At 33.7% G+C, this 23,466-nt stretch overlaps 1 protein-coding gene across 11 annotated transcripts in view; it reads left to right on the top strand.

Moving 5' to 3' along the window:
- Nucleotides 1-23,466, top strand: part of INTS10 (integrator complex subunit 10) — a 45,897-nt gene that overhangs the window by 19,221 nt on the left and 3,210 nt on the right. For 7 of the 11 annotated variants that reach the window (XM_051975631.1, XM_051975633.1, XM_051975638.1 and 4 more), the window contains 7 exons: nt 2,654-2,810; nt 5,334-5,416; nt 6,501-6,653; nt 8,061-8,169; nt 15,004-15,083; nt 16,742-16,904; nt 19,985-20,078. In XM_051975631.1, the coding sequence (XP_051831591.1) occupies nt 2,654-2,810; nt 5,334-5,416; nt 6,501-6,653; nt 8,061-8,169; nt 15,004-15,083; nt 16,742-16,904; nt 19,985-20,078 (839 nt within the window). The remainder of the gene's footprint in view (nt 1-2,653; nt 2,811-5,333; nt 5,417-6,500; nt 6,654-8,060; nt 8,170-15,003; nt 15,084-16,741; nt 16,905-19,984; nt 20,079-23,466) is intronic. The other 4 variants (XM_051975632.1, XM_051975634.1, XM_051975636.1 and 1 more) reach the window with 1 other exon arrangement.

Raw genomic sequence — 23,466 nt, 5'->3', positions numbered from 1 at the left:
TTTTTTTTTCTGATTTCCTACCTTTAACAACAGTACACACCATTTAGGATACCCAATGCACAAGACACATAAAATCACTAGTGAAAAAGATCAAAGGTAGAAGGGCTAATCCCTAAATCTTGTGACAATGCCAATTTATACAAGATGATCCATATTTTACTATCTGTGTGACACTGTGCAAGTCAGAAATTCAGTGTTGTGTATTAAGCATCTGCTATGTGCCAGACACTTTACTAAGCAGCTAGAGATACAAAGAAAGGTAAAAGTAGCCCCTGTTCTGGAGAAGCTCACAAGAAACCTAAAATTATTCATTGGTTGTTTGTTGTCCTTCAAGGTCTCAAATTTATGTATATGTTATTTACTGTGTTAAAAGAAAATTTCATTTATTTCTATGCTTTCCAGAGTTTTTAATAGAAATAATACTGAATTTTGTCAAAAAATCTTTTCTGTATCTATTGATATCATGTTTTTTTAAATTATTATTATTTATATCATTAACATAGTTTATTGTATTTATAATCTGCCTTATGCTGAACCAATCCTGCATTCTTGGTATAAACCCAACCTGATCATAGTGTATAATCTTTCTAATACATTGTGATAGGCTACTTAGTTACGTTTTATTTAAAATGTTTTTATCAATATTCTTTAGTAATATTGATCTTTTAGCTGTATAAATATGTATACATATATTGGATTTAACCTATATTTTAATATATTTAACATGTATTGGACTACCTGCCATCTAAGAGTGGGGATGGGAGGAAGGAAGGGATAATTTGGAACAGAAGACTTTGCAAGAGTCAATGTTGAAAAATTACCCATGCATGTTTTGTAAATAAAAAACTTTAATTAAAAAAAAGAAAGAAAAGAAGCTCTATGAGCAAAGCAGAATTTCAGTAGCTAAAAAAAAAATGTGAGATGTGGAGATTTAGAGACATTTCCACTCTAAATGTTCGTGTGAATTATTTGTGCTGACCTGTTTTAGAGCCTTCCAAGCTTGTATTGGTCTGATTAAACAGTTTGACCCTATTAAATATATATATATATATATATATATATATATATATCTTTAATTTTCTTTCTCTGCTTTTTCTCTCCCTGGTTAAGGTATTAGGATCATATCATAGTAAGAGACAGAAGGATTTCTGCTTTTTGGAATATATCAATTTTATCAATTTTATATATCAATGGAATCTATCAATAGAATCAATTTTCTAATACTTGGTTAAATTTACTTATAAATCTATTTGACAGAATTTTTTCTTCGTGGGAAGTTCATTTATGGCTCATTCAATTTTATTCATTCATTTATAGGTGCTGAATTAGTTAAATAATCTGTTTCTTTTGTTAGTTAAATATTTTATATTTTTGTAAATACTCATCCATTTCTTCTAAGTTATCAACACATGTAACTGGGCAAAATATTTTCTGATAATTTCTTTTATTTCCTCTTCAATTATTGTGAGTTCTTTTTCATTTTAATGTACACTTCATTTTCCTGCTTTTGGTAAAAATCACACTAGCCATTTGTTAATAAAAACCATACATTTTCCCCTAAAAATTACTTTAGATGCATCCCTTAAATTTTGCTATATTTTTGGTTGTCATTTTTCTTCCGTGAAATTTTCTGTTGATTTCTGTAATTTATTTTTTGACCCACCAGTTCTTTAGTCCCCGATCACTTTTTTAAATCTTTCTTTAAGGTCCCTTTATTGAATATATTTTTTTATTGTATCGGATTCAATACATGATGTGTTTAATATTTCTGCTTTACTTTATCTTTGCAAAGATCTTTGTGCCCTAACATAGTCAATTTTTTTTAATGCCATATATGACTATGTTTCTTTCTATCTATCCCATTCAGTAATTGTCACATATCTAGCATATCTAATTTTTCTAGATTTCTGTTCAGTTCTTTAACTTCTCTCAAATTTATTTATCTTAAGAATTAAATTTGATCTGAAAGATGTATGTTGAATTCTTTCACTTATAAAAGCTTAATTTTTAAAACTTAATTTCCAGGAAGTAGAGAACTCCCTATACTTTTTTATTTTATTTTTATAATTTTTTTTTGTTTACTGTTATATTGTATTTGAGTCATATGGATGTCAAAAAGCCTGATTTTTTCCATATCTAAATAATCACTGCTACACTATTCCCAAAACCCAGCCTCAAATCAATCTATTCTGTACAAGGCCTGTACTTGATCACCTTTAGTGAGAGAACCTTAATTACCTTCTAAGGCAATCTATTTTACTTATGAATAGTTCTCTGTTGGGAAATTTTTCCTTACATTGATCCTCTCTTATTTTGCCCTGTGGGGCAAGGCAGAGCAAGTTCAAATATTTTTTTCCACATGAAAACCGTTTAAGAACTTGGACACAGCTCTAAATCTCTACCCCATCCACTCTTCTCCCAATATGTTTTTGTTATTAAGACACAGAGTTAAACATGATAAAATTATATAAGAGAAACTTATTAAATCTTTGTTGAACTGAAGGTAGCTTATTATATAACTTTCTCTGCTTCTAATCTATAATATGCTATTTTTTCAATCTCCTGAGATGGGACAAATACATTTATTTAAAATGTGATGTGGAATAGATAAGTTAGTTATAGAAAGTTGAATTAAACACATTTTTTTTTAAAGCAGAGTTCTGATGATGAAGAATGTTCAGGAAAAGGAAGAAGTCGACACATTGTTGTTAATAAAGCAGAACTTGTCAATTCAGTTGAAGTCCTAGAAAGCTTCAAATTGGCACGTGATAGTTGGGAACTGCTCTATTCTCTAGATTTCCTTGACAAGGGTAAGGAATGTTCTCACCTCAAACTGACTTGTTTGTGTTATTTCAGTAGTGCCTAGTTGGACTGTATAAATGATTGGAAACAGTACACCATTGCTAATCATCCATTGCTAATGTTGCTTTGTGGTTTTAAAATGCTAATTCTTGGCTGCACCTGATGATTTTCAAAAATGTTTTATAAACACTTTTCATATTTTTGGCCTTTCTCCTCCAATTCTTTTCCCTTTTTGCTATGGTCTTTTGTTATTTCTTATCCTGTGTTGGCTCTTCCAAGACATGTGGATGAATATATGATAGAATAACTATTTAGCTTCATTCCCCTTTGCCCACACTTTTTCCTAAAAATAAGTATATCTGAAAATATAACCTGGCATTTGGGGCAGAGGTACACGGGAAGGGACAGTACAGCTTATGAAAATATGACAGAGGGGAAAAGGGCTTATATTGTGGTGAAAAGAAGAATAACTAAACATTGTTTACAAATTCCTTTACCATGGATTTCCTGACCATGATCATTTTTACTAAACTTTTTTGGAAGGAGATTTTTTAATTTTTTTACATCACAGTATAACCAATGATATTATTCACTTACTGGTCACACTCATACAATTCTTACTTGGTATCCTTACTAATTCTGAATGGAACATTCTAAGACTCTCCAGCCAGCATTCCCCATTGTCCTGGCCACCCTGCTCTTGTTGTTACCAGTTTACCAATGAATTTCTTAAAATATTGTCCCTAGAATTGACACAATACTACAGGCTTAGCTTTACCAGGGAATGTGGGATTATCTCCCCCCCCCCTTTTTTTTTTTTTGTATTCCATTCTTTTCTCAGTCCAACCCAGAACTTCACTGATTTGTTTGTTTTGCTCTATCATGTTGGACTCTTAATGGATCTTAATGGAATTTAAAGTTCACCAAAATCCCCATATCTTTTTCAGATCAAATGCTATCTAGCCATGTTTCCCCCATCTTAGACTTTAAGAAGCTACTTTTTGAAACCAAAGTATAGGACTGTAACTTTTATCCTTTTTAAATTTCATCTTATTATATTCAGCCCAGAATTCTAGCTTATTGACATTTTTATGGAACTTGTCATCAAAAACTTTAGTTTTCCTTTCCAATATTTAGCTCTTGTAAATTTGATTTGCCCTAATTCAAACTATTAAAAATGTTAACTATTACAGGATCACTGATAATTTCATTTAGATTTATTCTGTGGTATAGGTATTTTAGCAATTACAGATTCCCACTTACTTCCCCATTGTCTAGCCAACATCTTTCCATCTTGTCCACGAGACTAGTATTAGTAGTTTCTTATACTAGTTTTTGTTCAATGCTTTACTGAAATCTAGGTAAAGTAAATTTCCATATTATAGAATTTTCCTGACAAAAATTCCCTGACATTTTTCAAAGGGAAATGAAGTTAATCTGACATGATTTGCTTTGTTGTTTCTTAGTAATCTCTGCTTTCTTTTGTAGATACTTATTGTCTATTTATTAATATTATGTTCTAGAATTTTGCCAAGAATCAAAGTCATAGTCACAAGTTTAGAATTTGAAGAATTTGCCTTTTTCCATATTTCTGAAAATTAAGACATTTTACCTATTTCAGGCCTATGGTATCTTTCCCATTTCAGGCACTGCTAGTAGGATCTCAGCAAGCATGTCCTCAGATTCTTTCTATATCTTGGACCTGGTCACTTGATCTCTCTGAGGACTGTTAGGTGCTCTTATCACTTATCTTAGGTTTCTTATTTTTATTATCCATGTTTGTTCTAGTCTATTCCAAAGATCCTTGGCAAAGAAGATAAGTATAAAATAAAAGTTGTTACCCTCTACTATCTCTCTCCAATAATTTTTTTCCCTTAACATGTTTTTTTCTTGTTTCTTGTTTACTACTAAAAGTAGAAAATTTTTTTCCCATGTTATTCTTTGATCATTTACTTTCTTCTTTTAATGTTAAATCCAACTTCTTTCCAATAAGGTATGTTCTAGAGCCATATTGAGTTTTGAATTTTGTTCTACCAACTATCAGTTGGTATTTTTGAGGTGAAATTTACTTCATTGGGTTAGAATCTCTTAACACCCTTGGTTGTTCTCCATATTTTTTGTCACCATCCCCATTCCTAAGAGAAAGAGGGATGAAATTCTGGAATATTAGAACTGTGGGGCATGTTTCAATAAGAGTATGATGTAGTGAATAAAGGGCTGGATGTGGAGCTCTGAAAATTTGGTTTAGGATCATGCCTCTGTTACTTTTATCAGTGTGTGATCATGAGCAAGGCCTCTAATCACTCTGAGCTTCAGCTTCTTCACCTTTAAAGTGGGGGTAACATCCCACAAGGTTATTTAAGGTTTTTTGCATAGTGTACAATATAGAATATAGAAAAGAATAGGCTTTTATAAGATTTCAACCATAATTTATTGATTCTGAGCATCCTGATTTACAAAAAACTCGCCTATATGTAACCTTCCTGTACAATAAATCTTTTCAGTAAATTTGCCTTTTTTGTTTCATACAGAATTTACAAGAATATGTTTAGCATGGAAAACAGACACCTGGCTTTGGCTACGAATTTTTCTCACTGACATGATTATCTATCAGGTAAAATGAAACAAACTAAATTCCATTTAGAAAAGATCTTGCTTCCATTTTAATGGTGTGCAGGATTTTGCTTTTATTCTATCAAATGGTCTACATGTACTTTTAAACTTTGCTCATCTGTAGTCTGCATAAGTATGGTCTATTGATACAGAGCTCTCAATTCATATTCACAGTAATAAATATAAATATCTTTTGTTAAATATAAAGAACAAAGTGTCCTAAACCTGTCACAAAAAATCCTTGGATGGTTTTTTTGAAGTAGAAAAGAGAAACTTTCTGGACCCTTTTGTATTGAGATATAGCCTTTGTGGCCTTAGATTTGAATCATCTAACCTTAAAGTAAAGAAAGTAAATGATCAAAAAATAACATGAAAATATAATTTTCTACTTTCAGAGGTGAGTTCAGGAAGAAGGGACAAGTAGGCTTATTACATTTGTTAATTAAATAATTTGAAGAGCTGAGGTTCATTTGGACTTGGGTCATTTTAACTAATTAATTATAAAGGTTATATTGCTTGCAGAAAAATAAGAAAAAGTAAATGATATAAATAAAATGAAGAGAAACATCAGAAATACAAAGGTGAATAGTAAGAGATTAACAACTTAATGGAAGAAATTGTTTAATAATCTTATGATTTTTCTCTTTCTCTATATTAACAACCACCTATAAAGAAGATGGGAATAGCAGTTGTACTTGCTCTGACTTTTACATTTGTATTTTTTAGCACAAACTCGATTTGGAGATTATATTTGATCTCCTATCATTGGTTCTTTGAGGAATTATGCCCCTTAAAGGCTAGAGGTGGTAATTATAATTTACCAAAGGTTTTGTGGTTATATTAAACTGTAAGATTCATAGAGTCCTGAAGAGAAAATCTCTATGCTTTTAGGTAAAATTCTAGAAATTCTGTATGGCTTTAAATAATAGTTTTACTCTGTTGCAGAATTGTCTTGCTACTTACTGGAAGGTCAAAGCGTTGCCAATTCTTTACAATTACTAGACTATTTCTACCTGATTGATGATATAAACTTTTTTTTTCACCCCCTTCTCTAAATGGTATTTCCACTTTTTATGGCTTTGAAGGGGCAGTATAAAAAGGCAATAGCTAGCTTACATCATTTAGCAGCTCTTCAGGGATCACATCCTCAGCAACAGATTACTGGACAAGGAACACTGGAACATCAAAGAGCTCTCATCCAGTTAGCAACCTGTCACTTTGCTCTTGGGGAATACAGAGTAAGTACCATGTGTTTTGTGAATGTACCCACAAACGCATTTAGCCATTTCAGGCACTTTTATGTTGTTAGATAATGTTACTTTTCTTGTTTAGTTCACTGCAGCTTTATAAAGTTCTAGGCCTTTAGACCCAAAACATTGGAATCATCTTTGGCTATTGACCGTAGACAAATCACTTAACCTGTGTTTGCCTTAATTTCCTATCTGTAAAATAGGGACCTATCATGCAAGATTGTTGTGAAAATCAAATGAGATAATCATTTTAAAGCATATGATTACTTTGGTGCCTGGCCCAAAGTAAGTGCTATGTAAATTAGATATTGTTGTGTTAATAATAACAATAGTAATGTAATATATTTGCTAAAACTTGGAGTTGAATTGAATTATTGGGGAGGCATTATTGTGTAGTGAAAATGGCACTGGATTTTGTTTCATGGAGTCTAGGTTGAGTCCTGCCTTTGCCACTTAATAGGAAGGAAGAGGCCAGTGTTACTGGATCATTGAGTACGTGTGTGGATGGGTTAGTGCAGGTAAGCTATAAGAAGACTGGAAAGTCAGGAGAGGGCCCAGATGTAAAGGACTTTGAATGACAAACAGAAAGTTTTTTATTTGATCTTTCTAGTGGTAGGGGACTGCTACAATTAAATTAGGAAAGCTGACATAGTCAGACCTGCACTTTAAAAAGATTTATTTCTTAGGCAAGTAAGAGGTAGACTGGAGTGAGGAGAGATGAGGCAAGGAGACCAACCAGATACTTTTTCTATCTAAATCCTATCCTCCCTTCAAAAGGCTTTTTCACATCTCATCTCTCCCATGGAGTTTTGCTCTTCAATTTTGCTGAATTCCTAGAGCACTTGTGGTTTCTGCTGCACACTTTAGCTTATATTTTATATATCTTTTATAAATAAATGACCACCTTATAAGTCATTGTGAGAAAAATAGTTTTAAAATCTTATTTAATTGCTATAGAAATGTGAGTGGAACTTTTTGATTTACATATTTTTGGATAGCATGATCTTACCTATATAGCAAGCAATCAGTAAATATTTCTTGGTCTCTTGGTTTATATATTTTGATGTTTTAGCATTGTGACTCCAAAGGGTAGAGCTTATTCCTTTAAAGAGAAAAACTAAACTGATTTAATTTTAGTTTTAATTTCCTCACAGATAATGTGTAACCCCAGAAAGAGAATACACTATACTGAGATGGTGTTTAAACCCTTCAGATAGATATTTTTGCCCAGTGTTTCTTTTAATTTGTACACTGCTGGTGTTCAATTTGAATCAATTTTTTAAAGACAGCTTCAGATTAATCCATATATGCATCTGACTACATGTGAACATGACATGTAAATATATACATATGTACTTTTTACATTTTGGTTTTTTTTTTTTTTTTTTAATTTAGTTGACATGTGAAAAAATTCTGGATCTTATGTGCTACATGGTACTTCCTATTCAAGATGGAGGAAAACCTCATGAGGAACCCTCTAAAGTAAAACCCAAGTTTAGAAAAGGTAAGTGATTAGAATTAAGTTTGGATTTTATTTTTATTTTGGATCTCAAGAGAATTAAGAGCACTTTTTAACGATTGCTTGTAAAATAACATTATTAGTTCTGCAAGACTTGACAGTTTTATGCATTTAAATTGACGATTTTTTTTCATAGCCTACAACCCATCTATGACTTACTAGTAAAGTCATGGGAACTTATTAAAAGTATATGAAGGTTTAAATATTTAACTAGGCCCAGGTTCTCACAACTAGTGTGTGTCAAAGGGAGGAGTTGAACCCAGGTTTTCTGGACTCTATGCCATGCTTACTTTTGATAAGAGAAAGGTAGTATTGCATGGTGGATAAGGACTATTCAACTAAAGATTTCACTGCAGGCAGGTATTAGGTGCTGACCATGATCAAGTCACTTGACTTGTCACCAGTCTGCACTGACAACTCCATTTTTGGAGGAAATTTGCTCATCAGAAGTTCCTCTACCAGTGAAACCATAACCTATCCAAAAAGATACTTCTTAAAAGTTTGTGATCCCCTGAACACTGTAATTTGGCATTTGGAAGACTAGTTTACACATGTAATACTTAGGCCAGTAAGCTTCCTTTCTGTGTATATATCTCTAATGCTTCCTAAATTAATGTGACTATGAGTATTTCCCACCAAAGTCCAAGGGCCCTAATAGCTAGGATTGTAGCTAATCTATGTTATGCATTCCTAGTGGATACTATCATACCAATAATAGCTAAAATAATAATAGGTAGCATTTATAGGTTTGCAAAGCCCTTTGTAAACATTATTTAATTTTATCCTCACAAAAACCCTAGAAGGAAAGTGCTATCATTGTTTTACTGATGAAAAAACTGAACCAAATAGTTGTCTGACTTTCCCAGAATTACTCATCTAGTATCTGAGGCTAGATTTGAGTTCAGTTCTTCCTCACTTCATATCTAATACTTAATCTACCATGCGACTTAGACCCAAAAAATATCAGCTAAAAAATCTTTATGAGTAACAAGATGATGAACTAGATATTTTCTCCAATTTCCATGTCATCTCAAACTTTTCTCAGAATCCAAAAGAAGATTAAAAAACAACAACAACAAAAAACTGCAATCTTAAAACCTAGCAACTGATGCTTACTTTCCCTGAGATTTCTATTCTTTCCCTATCTCTCAAGCTACCAACTCAAAGCTGTACTAACAAAACCAAGGACATAACAGAGACATAGATGAAAACTCACTCTTGCCAGCATAGAGCACTCCCCTTCCTTCCCTATGTTTCCCTTGTTGTGGAGTCCCTGGCTCCAGGTTTCAAGAGTTTACCCAGGCCTCTACAGCCAGTGTGGCCACAGCATTTTGTGAGCAAAAGCCTGCTGAGGTAGGGGAACAACCTGGAAGATCTAGGACTACAAAGCCCAGTGCAGGCCAGAGAACTGAGGAACAGAGGGAGTGGAAACAGGTCATCAGGAGAGGGAGGAGAGGATATAATACCGTACTCTGTCAGGTCTAAGGAAAGATGATAGCATCAAAGTGGAGCCAGTTCTGACCACCCAAAAGGCACGGGCAAAGACTTAGGTTAGTGGGAACTGTAAATTATAAAGTTAGAAGGAGATGAGAACTGTTTGAGATCCAGCCCCCAAAGAAACCACAATTGGAGGAGGGAACCAGGAAGTGAATGATTAGGAACATAAGGAGGAAATGACTGGGGGAAATTCAAAAGTACCAGAGATTTCAGGAGGAAAAAACTTACACTTTGAACAGAGATAAGTCAACAGGAAATAGGGCCTTCAGATCTAGTAAATAAGTTCAGACATCTATGAATGAAGACTGCAAAATAATGAAAAATTCAATACTTGATGAGACAGGGAACCTTACAGAATTTGAGGAGAGCATGAAGCAACAAGATACTGTTTCTGAGTGTTTAAAAGAAAAATGAGAATTTTGAAGAAAAAAGTTTACCACCCACCCCACCCCACCACAAAAAAAAAAAAAAAAATGAGCATAATAGTAAAACTTGCATCTGCAGTGGGAAATTTCACCAAAGAAATAAAAGAGAAAATACTAGATTGTGAATGCAAATACACAGAAATAAAGGACAATCTATAGGAAGAGAAGCAGAAAATAAGAACATTATAAGAAAATAAGTTCACTCTGCAAGCCAAACAGACTGATTGTAGGTCTTCCAGAGAATAGGGTTGGGGGAAAAAATCTTAACATCATGATAAAGAAAATAATAGAAGGGAACTGCTCAGAACTTCTGAACATAGAAAATAGAATTCCATTTGAAAGACATCACAGATTGTCTCCAGAAATTGTCTCCAGAAAAGAACCCAAGAACTCTACCTCCTACCCCTCCTAATTACTTCCATCAACCCCAAATTCATCCTGGGCTCTACGTACTGCAAATATAGTTTAACAAAAACATCAAACATCAAAATACACAGAGGTTAAGTTTAATAGCTCAGAAACAAGTCCAGCAAGTCATCAGGAAAAAGACCTTCAAATATAAAAGAAAGATTATTCAAATAATGCAAGATTATTACACACTCATTAGAAAAATGAGGGAATGAAATGATGTGTTCTGAACAGCAAGGAGCCCAGAATGCTGCCACGAGTGATCTATCTTACAAATATGAATTTAGCCATACAGGACAAAGAAAGATTGTTCAATAATAAAGAAGAGTTGGAAAAATTTTTAGAAAAAAAAACAAACAAAACTTTAACAATTACTTGTTTCTTAACCACCCCAAATCACATAAATTAAGGAGGAGTGAAAAAATGAAACAAACAAGTACAGCAACAGGATGACAGCAAAAAGATTGATAAGATTTCTTTGTGAATGCACACAAGGAGACAAGATTAAAGGTAGAAATCTGGTAGAAGTAGCAATGAAAAGTGGACAGAGTGTATTATGGACAGAACCTATTGACATCCTACATACAGGGGAAATCTGCTTTTTTTAATAAAACTACATTTCATCGTAAGGGAAGAGCAGACCAGAGAATAAAGAGAAGTGAATGATGTGCCAGGGCCAATTTAGGGGATAGCAATAAAGAAAAAGCAAACTCTTTGGTTGCAGGGGGAAGGGGGGATAGGGGGTGAGGTGGGGAGGAGAGAGAGAAGCTTACAAAGAACTGAATGAAAAGAAGAAAAAAAATTGCAAGGTGGTGAAGGAGGGAGACTATACTATAGAGAAAGGAGGGAATTCCATTAAAAAATGCTTCTATGAGTGGAGTGAGATGGTCAATCACTAATGAATTATTGGTGTAGTTGTGAACCAATCCAACTATTCTGAAAGGCAATTTGAAACTATGCTAAAAGGACCATAAAACTCTATGACATTTGATCCAGTAATACTCCAATTAAGTTTCCTTCCCAAAAAGGTCATAAAAAAGAGAGAGAAAAGGACCTACACATACAAAAATATTTGTATCAGCTCTTTTTGTGTTGGCAAAAAAATTAGAAAATGAAGGGATATCCATCAGTTGAGGAATGGCTGAACAAATTGTATGATATGAATATAATGAAATACTATTGTTCTGTAAGAAATAATGAGTAGGCAGATTTCAGAAAAACCTGGAAACTTTTACATGATACAGAGTGTAACAAGTAGAATCAGAATATTATATGCTGTAATAGCAATATTGTGCGATGTTCAACTGTGCTTTATGTTTAAGTTAGCTCTTCTTAACAACACAGTGGTGCAAGACAATTCAAAAGAGTCATGGTGCAAATGCTGTTCACATCCAGAAAAAGAACTGATGGAGTCTAACAGCAGATCAAAACATGCTGATTTTACTTTCCTTATTTTTTTTCAGTTTTTTCCTTTTGCAAACTGTAATGATTTTACAATTTTTTCTTTTATAACAAAACTAATATGAAATAGATTTTACATGATTGTACATATAACCTATGTCACATTGCTTACCATCTTAGGGAAGAGGGAGCATAGGATGGGAGGAAGAAAATTTGGAACTCAATAAATGTTAGAAATTTTAAAAATAAAATAACTATTTTAAGGAATAGAGAAAGCTAGTGAAAGGAAATGAATACTGAATAATGGATCAGATCTAGGGAATTTTGTGATTGAAAAATCAACTTGTCCTGGTAATGGGAGGACATTAGCACCTCGATGAGCGGGAGAATATGGACACAGGAATTAGATTTCCAGGCAAATGTAGAAAAAAAGGGTCAGTACAAAGAATTGGAAAATGAGTAGATGCTCATCAATTGGGGAATGACTGAATAAGTCATTATATCAATCTACCATAGTATATGAATGTGATGGAATATTATTATTCTATAAAAAATCATGAACAAGCTGATTTTAGAAAGGCCTGGGAAAATGTACATGAACTGATGCTGAGCAAAACAAGCAGAACCAAGAATACATTGTACATAGTAACATCATGTGCATTGATCAACTATGAAAGACTTGGTTATTCTCAAGGGTTCAGTGATCTAAGGCAATCCCAATAAACTTTGAATAGAAAATACCATTTGCCATCCAGAGAGAGAAGTTTGGAGACTGGTAAATCAATACATGTTGTGTTTACTTTTTTTTTTCTTTTTCTTCTGTTTCTTTTTCCTTTTCATGGTTTTTCCCTTTTGTTCTGATTTTTCTCTCCCAGCATGATTCATAAAGAAATGTCTGTATTTTTAAAAAATTTAATATACACATATAGCCAGAAAAAAAAAGAAAATGAAGATTATCAGGGCAAACATTTGCATATGTATTATTCCACACTTTTGTTCTCTATAACAAAGAAAAAGAGTTTGCAAAACTACCCAAATAAATATCCTGCAGCACATACACCATTTAAAAAAGAAGAAGAAAGGGCCAGAATGAGAAGGTACATCAAATGGGGGAGAATACAATCTACCATGGGTCAGCATTCTTTCTGATATCTACAATGATTGACATTGTTCTAAGAATGAGTCACAATGAAACAGTGGAATCCACGGAATAAGTCCTATCAGCAGTGACAGAAAGTACCTAGAGGGGAGAACATAGAATGAATATTTTGAACATTTTAATTATGTGAGAGAAATCATAATTATATTGACCATGAATCAGAGAATAAACAGAAAGAAAAGATGGGTGAAGAGAGTGAAAGAAATCCTTTATTGAACAGTGGCAAAAAATGAAATTTTAAAATCTAAGAAACAGAACAAACTAAAGGGGAAGAGTGGAAGGAGAAGTCTACTGAAACAAAAAAAGGAAGTGAAGAAAAATATATAAACATAAAATCAGAAGAGGAAAGAGAACTAGTAAAACCCTAAAAGGAAAAGGACATCAGACAAAAAAAGGGGATCAGTAGTCAGGAGAAACGAGCCACTGAAAATGTGGCCACATTAAAAGATTAAAGTAACTGAAGGAACATAATAGTATGTTTACTTCAGAAAAGAGAACCTGAACTAAAAAGCTCCTGCACAGACAGATTAATGTAGCTAGGAAAAGAAGGGTAGTAGTCAAGTGGGAAAATAATCTCTGTATCACATTTCTCTGCTGAGCATTTGATATATAAGATATATTAACAATTAATAGATACCTGTATATGATTAATTCCCCAACAGATATATGATCAAAGGATATGAATAAAAACCTCTCAAAAATTGCAAAGTATTTTGAACCATAAGAGTGTGCCGGATCATTGATAATAAGAGAATTGCAAATCAAAACGTTGCTGAACTTTTATTTTATACTCTGCAAATTGACAAAAATGGCAGTAGTCAATGTTGGAGGGATTGTGGAAAATAATATATTGTTGGTAGAACTATGAAATAGTACAACTATTTTGAAAAGCAGTTTAGAATTATGCAAATAAAATAAATAAAATGTCCATATCCTTTGAACTAGAGATTCCATTACTGGGTTTATATCCCAGGGTCTCCATATATTTCAAAATATTTACAGCAGCACTTTTTGTGATAGCTAAGTACTGGAAACAAAGTAGACACCCATCATTTGAGGAATAGCTAAACAAATTGTGATACAAGAAAGTAATGGAATATGTTTCTGTGCTGTAAGAAATGATGTGTGTGATGAATCCAGATAAACTTGGAAAGATTTATGGGAACTGATGCAGAATGAAGTAAGCAGAACTAGCAATTACAACATAAATGGAACACCCAAAATTCAAAAGTAAATGTGACAAAATTGTTCAGATCAAGTGGGACTCGAATGAAAAGATGTGAGAGAACATCCCCAACCTTACTCCTTCATGGAAGTGAAAGGTCCATAGATGTAGCTCATTATGTATGTTTTCAGACTTTTCAATATACTGATCAATTGTGCTTTTTTTCTCTCTTTAAAAATTTTTTTTGTCTTATGACACAGCTTTCTGAGGGGAAATGGGACAAGAATATAGACATGAGATAAAAGCCTTACCAAAAAAAAAGCCTATATTCCAAAAGTACTTGAAGATGTTATTTAATTTGAGACATACTGATGGTTGTATAGTTATAAAATATAGTCATTTCTTAGGCTAACTTTTTTTTATTGCTGCTTCATCCTTTCTACTTTGGCATGCCATATAGATAGCCCACTAATAATTCAACAAAAATCAGGATTGGGGAGAAAAGAAAATAAAACTACTTCTTGCTACTTGTAAAAAAATATGTTTAAAAAAAAATTAAATTCATGCCCCTATTAAAAGACTTAGATGGGAACAAAGGCTTTTGAATTGTTCTTGGAGTTTTTTCAGTCTCCTGTTGCCATAAATAATCATGAGCTCTATGTCCTTAACATTATGACTTCTCTCATCTTTTTGACTGAAAACATCTTAAATATTTGCATATGTAAAGTCATTTGTTTAAGCTAACAAATGTATTTTTTTTAAAGGATCAGATTTGAAACTTCTGCCCTGTACTAATAAGGCTATTATGCCTTATTGTCTACATTTAATGTTAGCCTGTTTTAAGGTAAGTCTAAAGATCTTCACTGGGATTTCTACTTAATTTAAAATACTTTGTAATTTTTTAATTTTTTTTAATTTTTTTTTAAATCAGTAGAGCAAATACATTCTATACGTTTATTCAGTATGTACAGAGAAGAATCTTTGTGTAAGGAAGAAGTAATTTTCTTTCAAAAAAATTGGACTAATATTTTTAATGAAATTTATTTTGTTTTCAGGTTTGCATTAGCTCCCTTCTATTTTCCACTTCCCTGTTGAGAAAACAAGCCCTGTTACAAATATGTATAGTAAAGCAAAACAAATCCCCACATTGGCCATGTTCAAAAAAGTCTCAATCTTTATGTGTTACTTTTAATCCACCTGTTAAAATGTTGAAATTTAGAAATAAGTGATATGTTTTTTACATCATAATTTGCTTGGGAGGCATGAGGGACTTTGCCAATGTTATTTTCTTAGATTTCAGAATGCAACATCTATTAGAAACCATAGGGATCATCTATCAAAACAGATCTAGCAGGGATAGTGTGTAACAAGGCCATAATTTCTTGCTTGCTCAATAGCAGTTTAATGGTAAAGCTGGCTCTAGAGCAAGGGCTCTATTCCAGAGTTTTCAAGGGCTTCAAGTAGTAATGGGAATTGCCAGGTTAACATTAATTTAGTTTTCCTGTCAGATTTTAAAGTGATGATCATAAAAGATAATATCATGTGTGATAACTGCTTCTCCCTTATAGGAGAAGGATCTGCCACCATTCTTAGGCTATGAAAGAACTACCTAATGGAGGGTTGTTTTATTTTTATTACTTTCTCATTTTGAGCTAATCACTTTACTTTTTGGGACCACAATATCCTCATCTTGGTGAAAAAGGCTCTGGACAGGACACCATTAAGCCCCTTCCAGCTCAAAAATTCAGGTTTTAATTTCATGCTTCTTTAGAATGAGAGAAAAAAAAAAACTATTTCCATTAGATTGTGAGCTTCTTGAAGCTAGGGATTGTCTTACCCCCAACCTTACCACAGAGCCTGGAACTTAATAAATGTTTATTGATTTTCAGACTGGCTTCTTAGCCAAAATTTCCTACATGGTTTCTAAATGTTATTTCTATAGTAAAGGTCGATTTTCTTTTAGAAAAGCATGTATGAACTATCATCATTGAGTTATGGCCTGGTACTACACTTGCATTCACATGGATAATAGAGATGAAGCAACACATATCATGTTTTGTTTTGTTTTGTTTTCCTAAGATGAAATAAATTGATTATTAGTGAGATTAGTAAGATTGTGCCATTTGTTCTAGAATAAGTTGTTTTTGATGGATTTTGTGGGTTTTTCTTCCTTTTACAATCTTATGGAAACTTGGTGTAACAAAACAAAGCCTCTGCTTTCTTATTAAATTGGAAACTTTCTAGAGAGATTTTCTGTAGGAATGGAAAGTTAAGGTGTTGTAGTCTCATAGAACAACAGCATAAGAAGTGAATTCTGTTCAACTCATACGGTAGGTGAGAGTACACTGCTTTGTTCCCAAATACTCTATAGGTATGTTTTATCATAGAAGTTATACACAATGTGAAAGGATACATTTAGATGGTTTTTTTCTTAAGTGATTTTTTCATTTTCTTTTTTTTCCTTTTTCTTTTTTCTTGTTTGATTAAATCCTTGTCTTACAGTTAAGAGCTTTCACAGATAACAGGGATGATATGGCATTGGGCCATGTAATCGTGTTGCTTCAACAAGAATGGCCACGTGGAGAGAACCTGTTTTTGAAAGCTGTCAACAAAATTTGTCAGCAAGGCAACTTTCAGTATGAGAATTTTTTCAACTATGTTACAAGTATCCTTTTTTCATATTAAGCCAATTTTCAGATCCCTTTTTCAAGAATGACTTTTGCACTGTGTATTTTATTTAGCACTGAGTTTTTAAAATTGTTTTCTACCTCATATTTTTATCAAAACGCTTTGGAAAACCATCACTAAAGAAGAGTAGAGAAAATAGGATAGAGATTTTTAAAAGACTTTAAAGATTGTCTTATTTTCAATATTTATTAAGCTGATTTAGAGCAAACTCAAGTAGAAACCAATCCCTGCAGGCCACATATTAATGAACATAAAACATTTCTCAGTTATATTTTAATCTGGTTCAGGCATCATTGGGAGTTTTCTAGTTTAAAACTTCTTCTCTGGAACTGGACTTCTTAAATTTTTTTCATGTACAACTCCTTTTCACCTAAGAAATTTCTATGTGACCCCAGGTATATAGACATAAAATAGTAGATACATCTAACATTTACTGATAACAAATCATAATTTTGCAACAATATGAGAAATTGGGCTCTACAGTGTAATCAGTTGATACTAGGGAAGATATATAGATAAATAAATTCCTGCTTACATGAAACGTAGAGTCCACTATAGGAAATGACACATTAATGTGACTATACTACAAAGCAGAATGTGATCATTGCATAAAAGAGGTGTGAGATGGTCAAGAAAGAAAAATTTATCAAAAAAGAAAAAATTATCAGGATAATTCTTCTGTGGAAGAGGTAGCAGGTGGGTTTTGAAGGATACCTAGGAACTTAAAAAGTACAGATAAAAAGGAAAGCATTAAAGGCTTAAAGAACAGTATGCATAAAAGCAGGAAAGTATGGGATATGAAAGAAGGAGTAAAAGATGTCAGAGCAGTGATCCAAAGGTCATCTTTTAATAAGACGCAGTGCTCTTCACTCACAGTGGAACATGTGGTCTGTGAGTGCTAGTCAGCCTAAGCACTTCATAGTGGCTGCTTCTAGTCTAGGAGAGGCCCTCTTCTTTTCTTCAACCACAATATGCCAATTTTATCATTTGCCAGGATTTTGGTTCCCCTTGGAATATAATTAACTGTTTTGCCCTATGATATCCATTTCTGACATGGAGTATCCTTCTCCTAAAAGATGCTGTCAAGCTCCTCCTCATCCTTTCTTTAACAGCTAATGTATTTTTTGGCATATTGTTACTCATGAGCTTTTAAAAATTGAAGTTAATTCATTCAAACAGCAAACATTTACTAAGTTTCTGTGTACTAGGCCTTGGGCTGAACATACTTAATCTAAAGCTACCCAGTAATCTCTTAATTGCCAAATGTGATGGTCTTTCCTCACTTGATCTATCCACTTGCAGTATTTAATGCTATTAAGCACCTTCTTCCTGGCTACTGTCTCCTCTGTTGGTTTTTGTGACACTGTTCTCTCCCGTTCTCTTACCTGTTTGAAGATTACTTTTCAGTCACCTTTACTGGCACAAAGTCCAGATCACACAACTTTCCAAAGCAGCTTCCCAAATGAAGGTTGCTTTCCAAAGTTTTGCCCAGACCCTCTTCTCCTTCTTAGTAACTTCATCCATTCCCATTGGTTTAATCATCATTTCTATGCAGATGATTCATATCCACCCCCAATTTCTCCCTTGAGCTTGAATTTCTCATTATCAGCTCCCTATGAGACATTTCAAAACAGGGGTTCCAGACACATATCAAACTAAAAATGTACAAAACAACTCATTAGCTTCCCCCTCGGCTTTCACTTATTCCTAACTTCCCACCTTCTTTATAGTCTCCTAGATTCATAACTTCAACATTATCCCCAACTCCTTTTTCCTTGTGAATTCAAACAGCTGCCATAATTTTGCCATTTCTAAGTCTATCAACGTCTCAAATCAGACCCATTCCTTCCATTTACATCCCTGCCTAGTCTTAATCATTAACTGGATGTTGTCCATAGTCAAACTGAGACCTTTTAAAGACCTTAGCTTAAAAAGTCCAAGATCTGCAATCTCCAGCCTTCCTGACGTATGTATGGCCACTGGACCCAGATGGCTCTGAAGGGGAAAGTGAGGCAGGTGACCTTGCACAGCCCTCCCTCATTGAAATTCAATTCACTGGCATGTTATAGCATCACCTCCCTGATGTTGTGGTTCTCTTTAAGAACAAAGGACAAACAATACCCTGTCTTTAATATTATTGCAATATCCTATTAACTGTTCTCTCTGCCTCTCAAGTCTCCCTATTCCAGTCCATTCGATGCACTGCTGCCAAAGTTATTTTTCCTTAAACATACAACTGACCTTGGGACTTCCCTGCTCAACTTCTCTGTTTAGCTCTTATAACCCTGTAGAATCTGGCCCCAATTTCTAGGATCAAGTAAAAGAATTTTTTTTGAAATAGGGAAGACCTATCTGTTTTTAAGTGTTAGGAAAGTAGCCCACTGATAAAAAGAGGATGATAGGAAAAAAAAAAAAGAATAATTGATGGTACAACCTTCCAGAGGGGAATAAAAGAGATGGACTTGGTAAAAAATATTACATTCAGTTTTTTAATTAAATTTTAATTTTTACAATAAACAGAAATCAGTTTTCTCTTTCTTTTTCCAACCATACAAAGTGGAAAAAGAACCTAATAACATGAGTAGTTAGGCAAAATAAATTTCTTCATTGGCTTTATCAAAAAGAAAAAAAGTATGCTTAATCCTGCACCCTGAATCTATCACCTTTCTATCAAGAGAGAGGTAGCATGAAAATCTCTATTTCAGAGACTGATATAAAAGATAAGAGAATGAGGGATGATAAATGATTTTTTAGATAGGATTTGAAGGGAGAAGGTACATGTAACAGCTCTCTTCAGTACTGTGGGAAGCAAATTCTTCTGTTTAAGATAGTTTAAGAGAACAGAGAAGATTAGTCTATTGCTGAAAACATGGGGTAGCTAGACTGTTTAATTATTACATATATAGAAGGTGATTATTTCAGTGCTCCTTGGTTTTGATCTTGTCATTTCTAGCTCAAAGGAGTAATATTTCTTTATTCATTAGAATATTTAGCTAATTTATTATTACTAGTATCATATGTAAAGTTTTGTGGTAAACCCTGAACTTAGGCCTACAGATATAGACATGCTGGAGGAATTTGCTTATTTGAGAACACAGGAAGGTGGAAAAATCCATTTGGAATTACTGCCCAATCAAGGAATGCTAATCAAGTAAGTGACATTAATGCCATTTTAAGATTTAACTATTTCTTGCTATAAGACTTTGTGTAACAAATAACTGCTTTTTTAATCATTTGCTTGAATTTTTTGTGTGTATTTGTGGGAAATATGTTTATAATAATGTATTTCTAACATCTTTTAAAAAGATAAAAGTCCAGGCCTGAGTCTCAGCTTCTATGAACAGAATTAGGTTTGGGAAACATTTTGAAAGCTTAAGCTTTCACAGTGACTTTCTCTAATTTCTAATATGACATTCACTATTTTTATGGTGTTACTTCTGTCATTTTTCAGAGGTGTTTCACTACACAAAGGTCTCATTTGTGGTTTCTTTTATTTTTCCTTTCTTAAATGTACAGATTTGATAGAATTATAGGCTTTGAAGCTAGCAGGGTCCTTAAGAGTCATCTAGTCTCTTCCTCTTGTTTTACAAATGGCCCTTGAGGAAAAAAAGACTTGTTCAAGGCCATAGACAGGTAATAAATAGATTGGGCTAGGACCAAATCTGAGATCTTTTGACTCTTCTTGCCACCAGCAACTTCACTGGCTTCACACACTTCATTGGCCATTGAAGCATTTCAGTTTTTTAAAATGGAAAAAATCTTTGCTGGAGGCAAAAAATTCCCAAAGATTAGTAACTGTGTCATATATACAAATGGCTGTTGAATTGCAAGTTTTGCTTAGTCGGTAGGAATTTATTAAATTCCTACTACGTGCTAGAGTAGAGTATACTCAACTCTAATATAGCACAAAATAAATAGTTAAGCCTAGTACCTCCTGGAGAAACTCCAATCTTATTTGAAATTTATTCTTTTCAATAAATAGTTATTTATTGACGAGAAAAAGACACAGGAGTAAGTGTGATTCTTCCCCCTGCCTCCTTACCACAACCAAATCAGCAACTCTTCAGATTATTGAATAAGTCACAGAACTTCCTCTGCTGCTCAGCACTAGTTCTAGTTTGAATAATTGTGCACTCTGAGTTTTTGTTTTTGCTGTTCCCAAAGGTCAGTATTATGGTCACTTCAAGAAAACAAGCACTTAGTTTAATAAAGATGGAAAAGGATAAATCATTGGCTTTGGTCAAGATTCTTTCCTCTCCACTGTGGAATTGATGGGTTCTCAGTTAACAGAAAGACAATACTTTCCCCTTTCTCTTTCTCTCTTTACCTTCAGACCTCCCATTCTCTGGATTCTTATTATTAATTTCTCAGAGATTTAGAGTGGAAAAGGAATGTTGTCTCTGGCCAGTAAGTTCACTGAGTTAATTTGGAAGATGGCATACTATCTAGCAGCAACTGTGCTTCCCTTCCCTTCCCCACACTTATAAAAGACCATAGGAGAGAAGTAAACTTTTGTAAAGAAAGATACTGAAGACACAAAGAATTAGTAAGAATTAAATGAGACATGTTTGTTTTCCCTGTGTTTTTTTAAAAATTGGAAAATAGACATTGCAATTGCTTTTTGATTGATTCAGTGACAGGAGAACCTCTCTCAATGAAAAATGTTCACAAATAAAAACTATTGTTTTGATTTTGGAGATAAGAGATCACCAGTGTGGTTTTTTAACTATTTGCTTTAACCTTGTCAAGTCATCAAGCACTTATTAAGTGTCTTCCATCTGCCAGATATTGTGTTAAGTGCTAGAGATACAAAAAGAGCCAAAGGACAGTCCCTGTTCCTAAGGACTTCACAGTCTATCTATTGGGGGAAACACCATGCACACACAAACAAGAGGGAAACAAGATAATTTAGATGATCTGAGAGCGAAAGCACTAATATTAGAGGGCATCATCAGGAAAGGTTTCCTATGCAAAACAGGATTTGAGCTGAGAACCAAAGGAATCCAAGAATTTCAGGAGGCAGAGCTGAGAAGAAGACATTCAAGGAATGGGAGACAAGCCAAGAGATACAGCATCTCATGCGAGGAATAGCCAAAATATTTCCCCACCAAATGATTTATTCAAGCCAGACAAAAAGTCACAGAGATGTCCTAGAATGCAGACAAGCCCCAGATAGGGGAGGTGTCTGGGTGAGAAGGGAGAGTCAAGGTTAGCCCCAGAGAGCATAGATCCACAGGGGATCCTGAGGGTAAATTAAGGATTTTTGCTCCTAGCTGATATTTGCATAGCCTTTGAAGATTTGTAAAGTGTTTGTCAAATTTGCACCTTGATTCTTCACCACAAACCTGTGAGAGACATGCTGGTATTATCTCCATTTTAAAGATTGGGAAAGTGAGACTCAGAAGGTATAAGATGCTTGCTTGTGATCACATAGCTAATACATGTAGAAGTAGGATTCAAATCCAGAAATTTACTGATGCTAAGTCCATTATCCTTTCCAGGACACCAGCCTTCATTTTAAGAGCAACTGACCCATTTCCTACATGCTGGGCCTTGTTTTCAGTTCTTGAAAACAATTAAACAGCAAGTTATCTGAGTGGGAGGCAGGATGGGTTTGGACTCTCCCATATTTCTGGGACCTTTACTTAATAGTTTGGCACAATGAAATTTGCCTAATGTGCTTTGTGGAGGTCTTATAGTCATTCTAAAGTCTCTATCTAAACTAAACTGCGATAGCAGGGAGAACAGATGCGACATTAAGAAATCCAGAAAGACACCTGAATAAAAATGCATTTACTTCCTTTGATTTATAAAATTATTTCAAAAAGCTGTTCTAGGCATAGTGGAAAGCTGTTTATATTATTTTGCACCCTCTGTAGTTGTTGTAAACTGTTAAGCTACATGGTCATAATTTTAAAGTGTAGAACTAATTGAGATCTTGTAAATAAAAGAACAGAGAAGATGGTAATAAAAATCTGTGGTCAACTTGTAACCTATCTTTAGGCTTGGTTCTCTCTATAGAAGTGGAAATATGAGCATTTTCTGCAGAAAACACCCAGTTTGCTCAGATAGTTTAAGCTAAATCAGGAAAAACTTCAATCTTAAAAATAGGTAAAAGGTAATTACGAAAATATCTAGGCCACAAATGAATTGGACCCATTGTATAATTGCCTTTTCCCATTACTTTCAGAAACTATAAGGTAGTTGATGTATATGGTATACTACTTGTGGAAGCTTTATACCATTAACAGCTTTGGACATTTTATTCACTCTTTCCTTGGCTGTAGGACTGTCAAAATTGTTTCAGATATGGTACATCCAAAAAGGATGAAAAGTGAAAGAAATATTTTTTTTTATTCTTAGAACAGGAATTCTTAATTTTGGAGATCAAGGGACCCTTTTTGGCCATCTAGTGAAGCCTCTGAACCCTTTCTCAGAATAATGTTTATTATCTATCTTCATAAGTGAAAGAAATACTCCATTTCAGTTACAGGTTAGCGAAAATAGAATTGTGATTTTTTTTTTTTAATCCCATCTGA

This window comes from Antechinus flavipes, chromosome 2 (assembly GCF_016432865.1).
Source record: "Antechinus flavipes isolate AdamAnt ecotype Samford, QLD, Australia chromosome 2, AdamAnt_v2, whole genome shotgun sequence".
Classification (NCBI taxonomy): Eukaryota; Metazoa; Chordata; class Mammalia; order Dasyuromorphia; family Dasyuridae; genus Antechinus; species Antechinus flavipes.
Note: the sequence above shows the minus strand (reverse complement) of the source record. Positions and strands in the feature narration are given on the sequence as shown.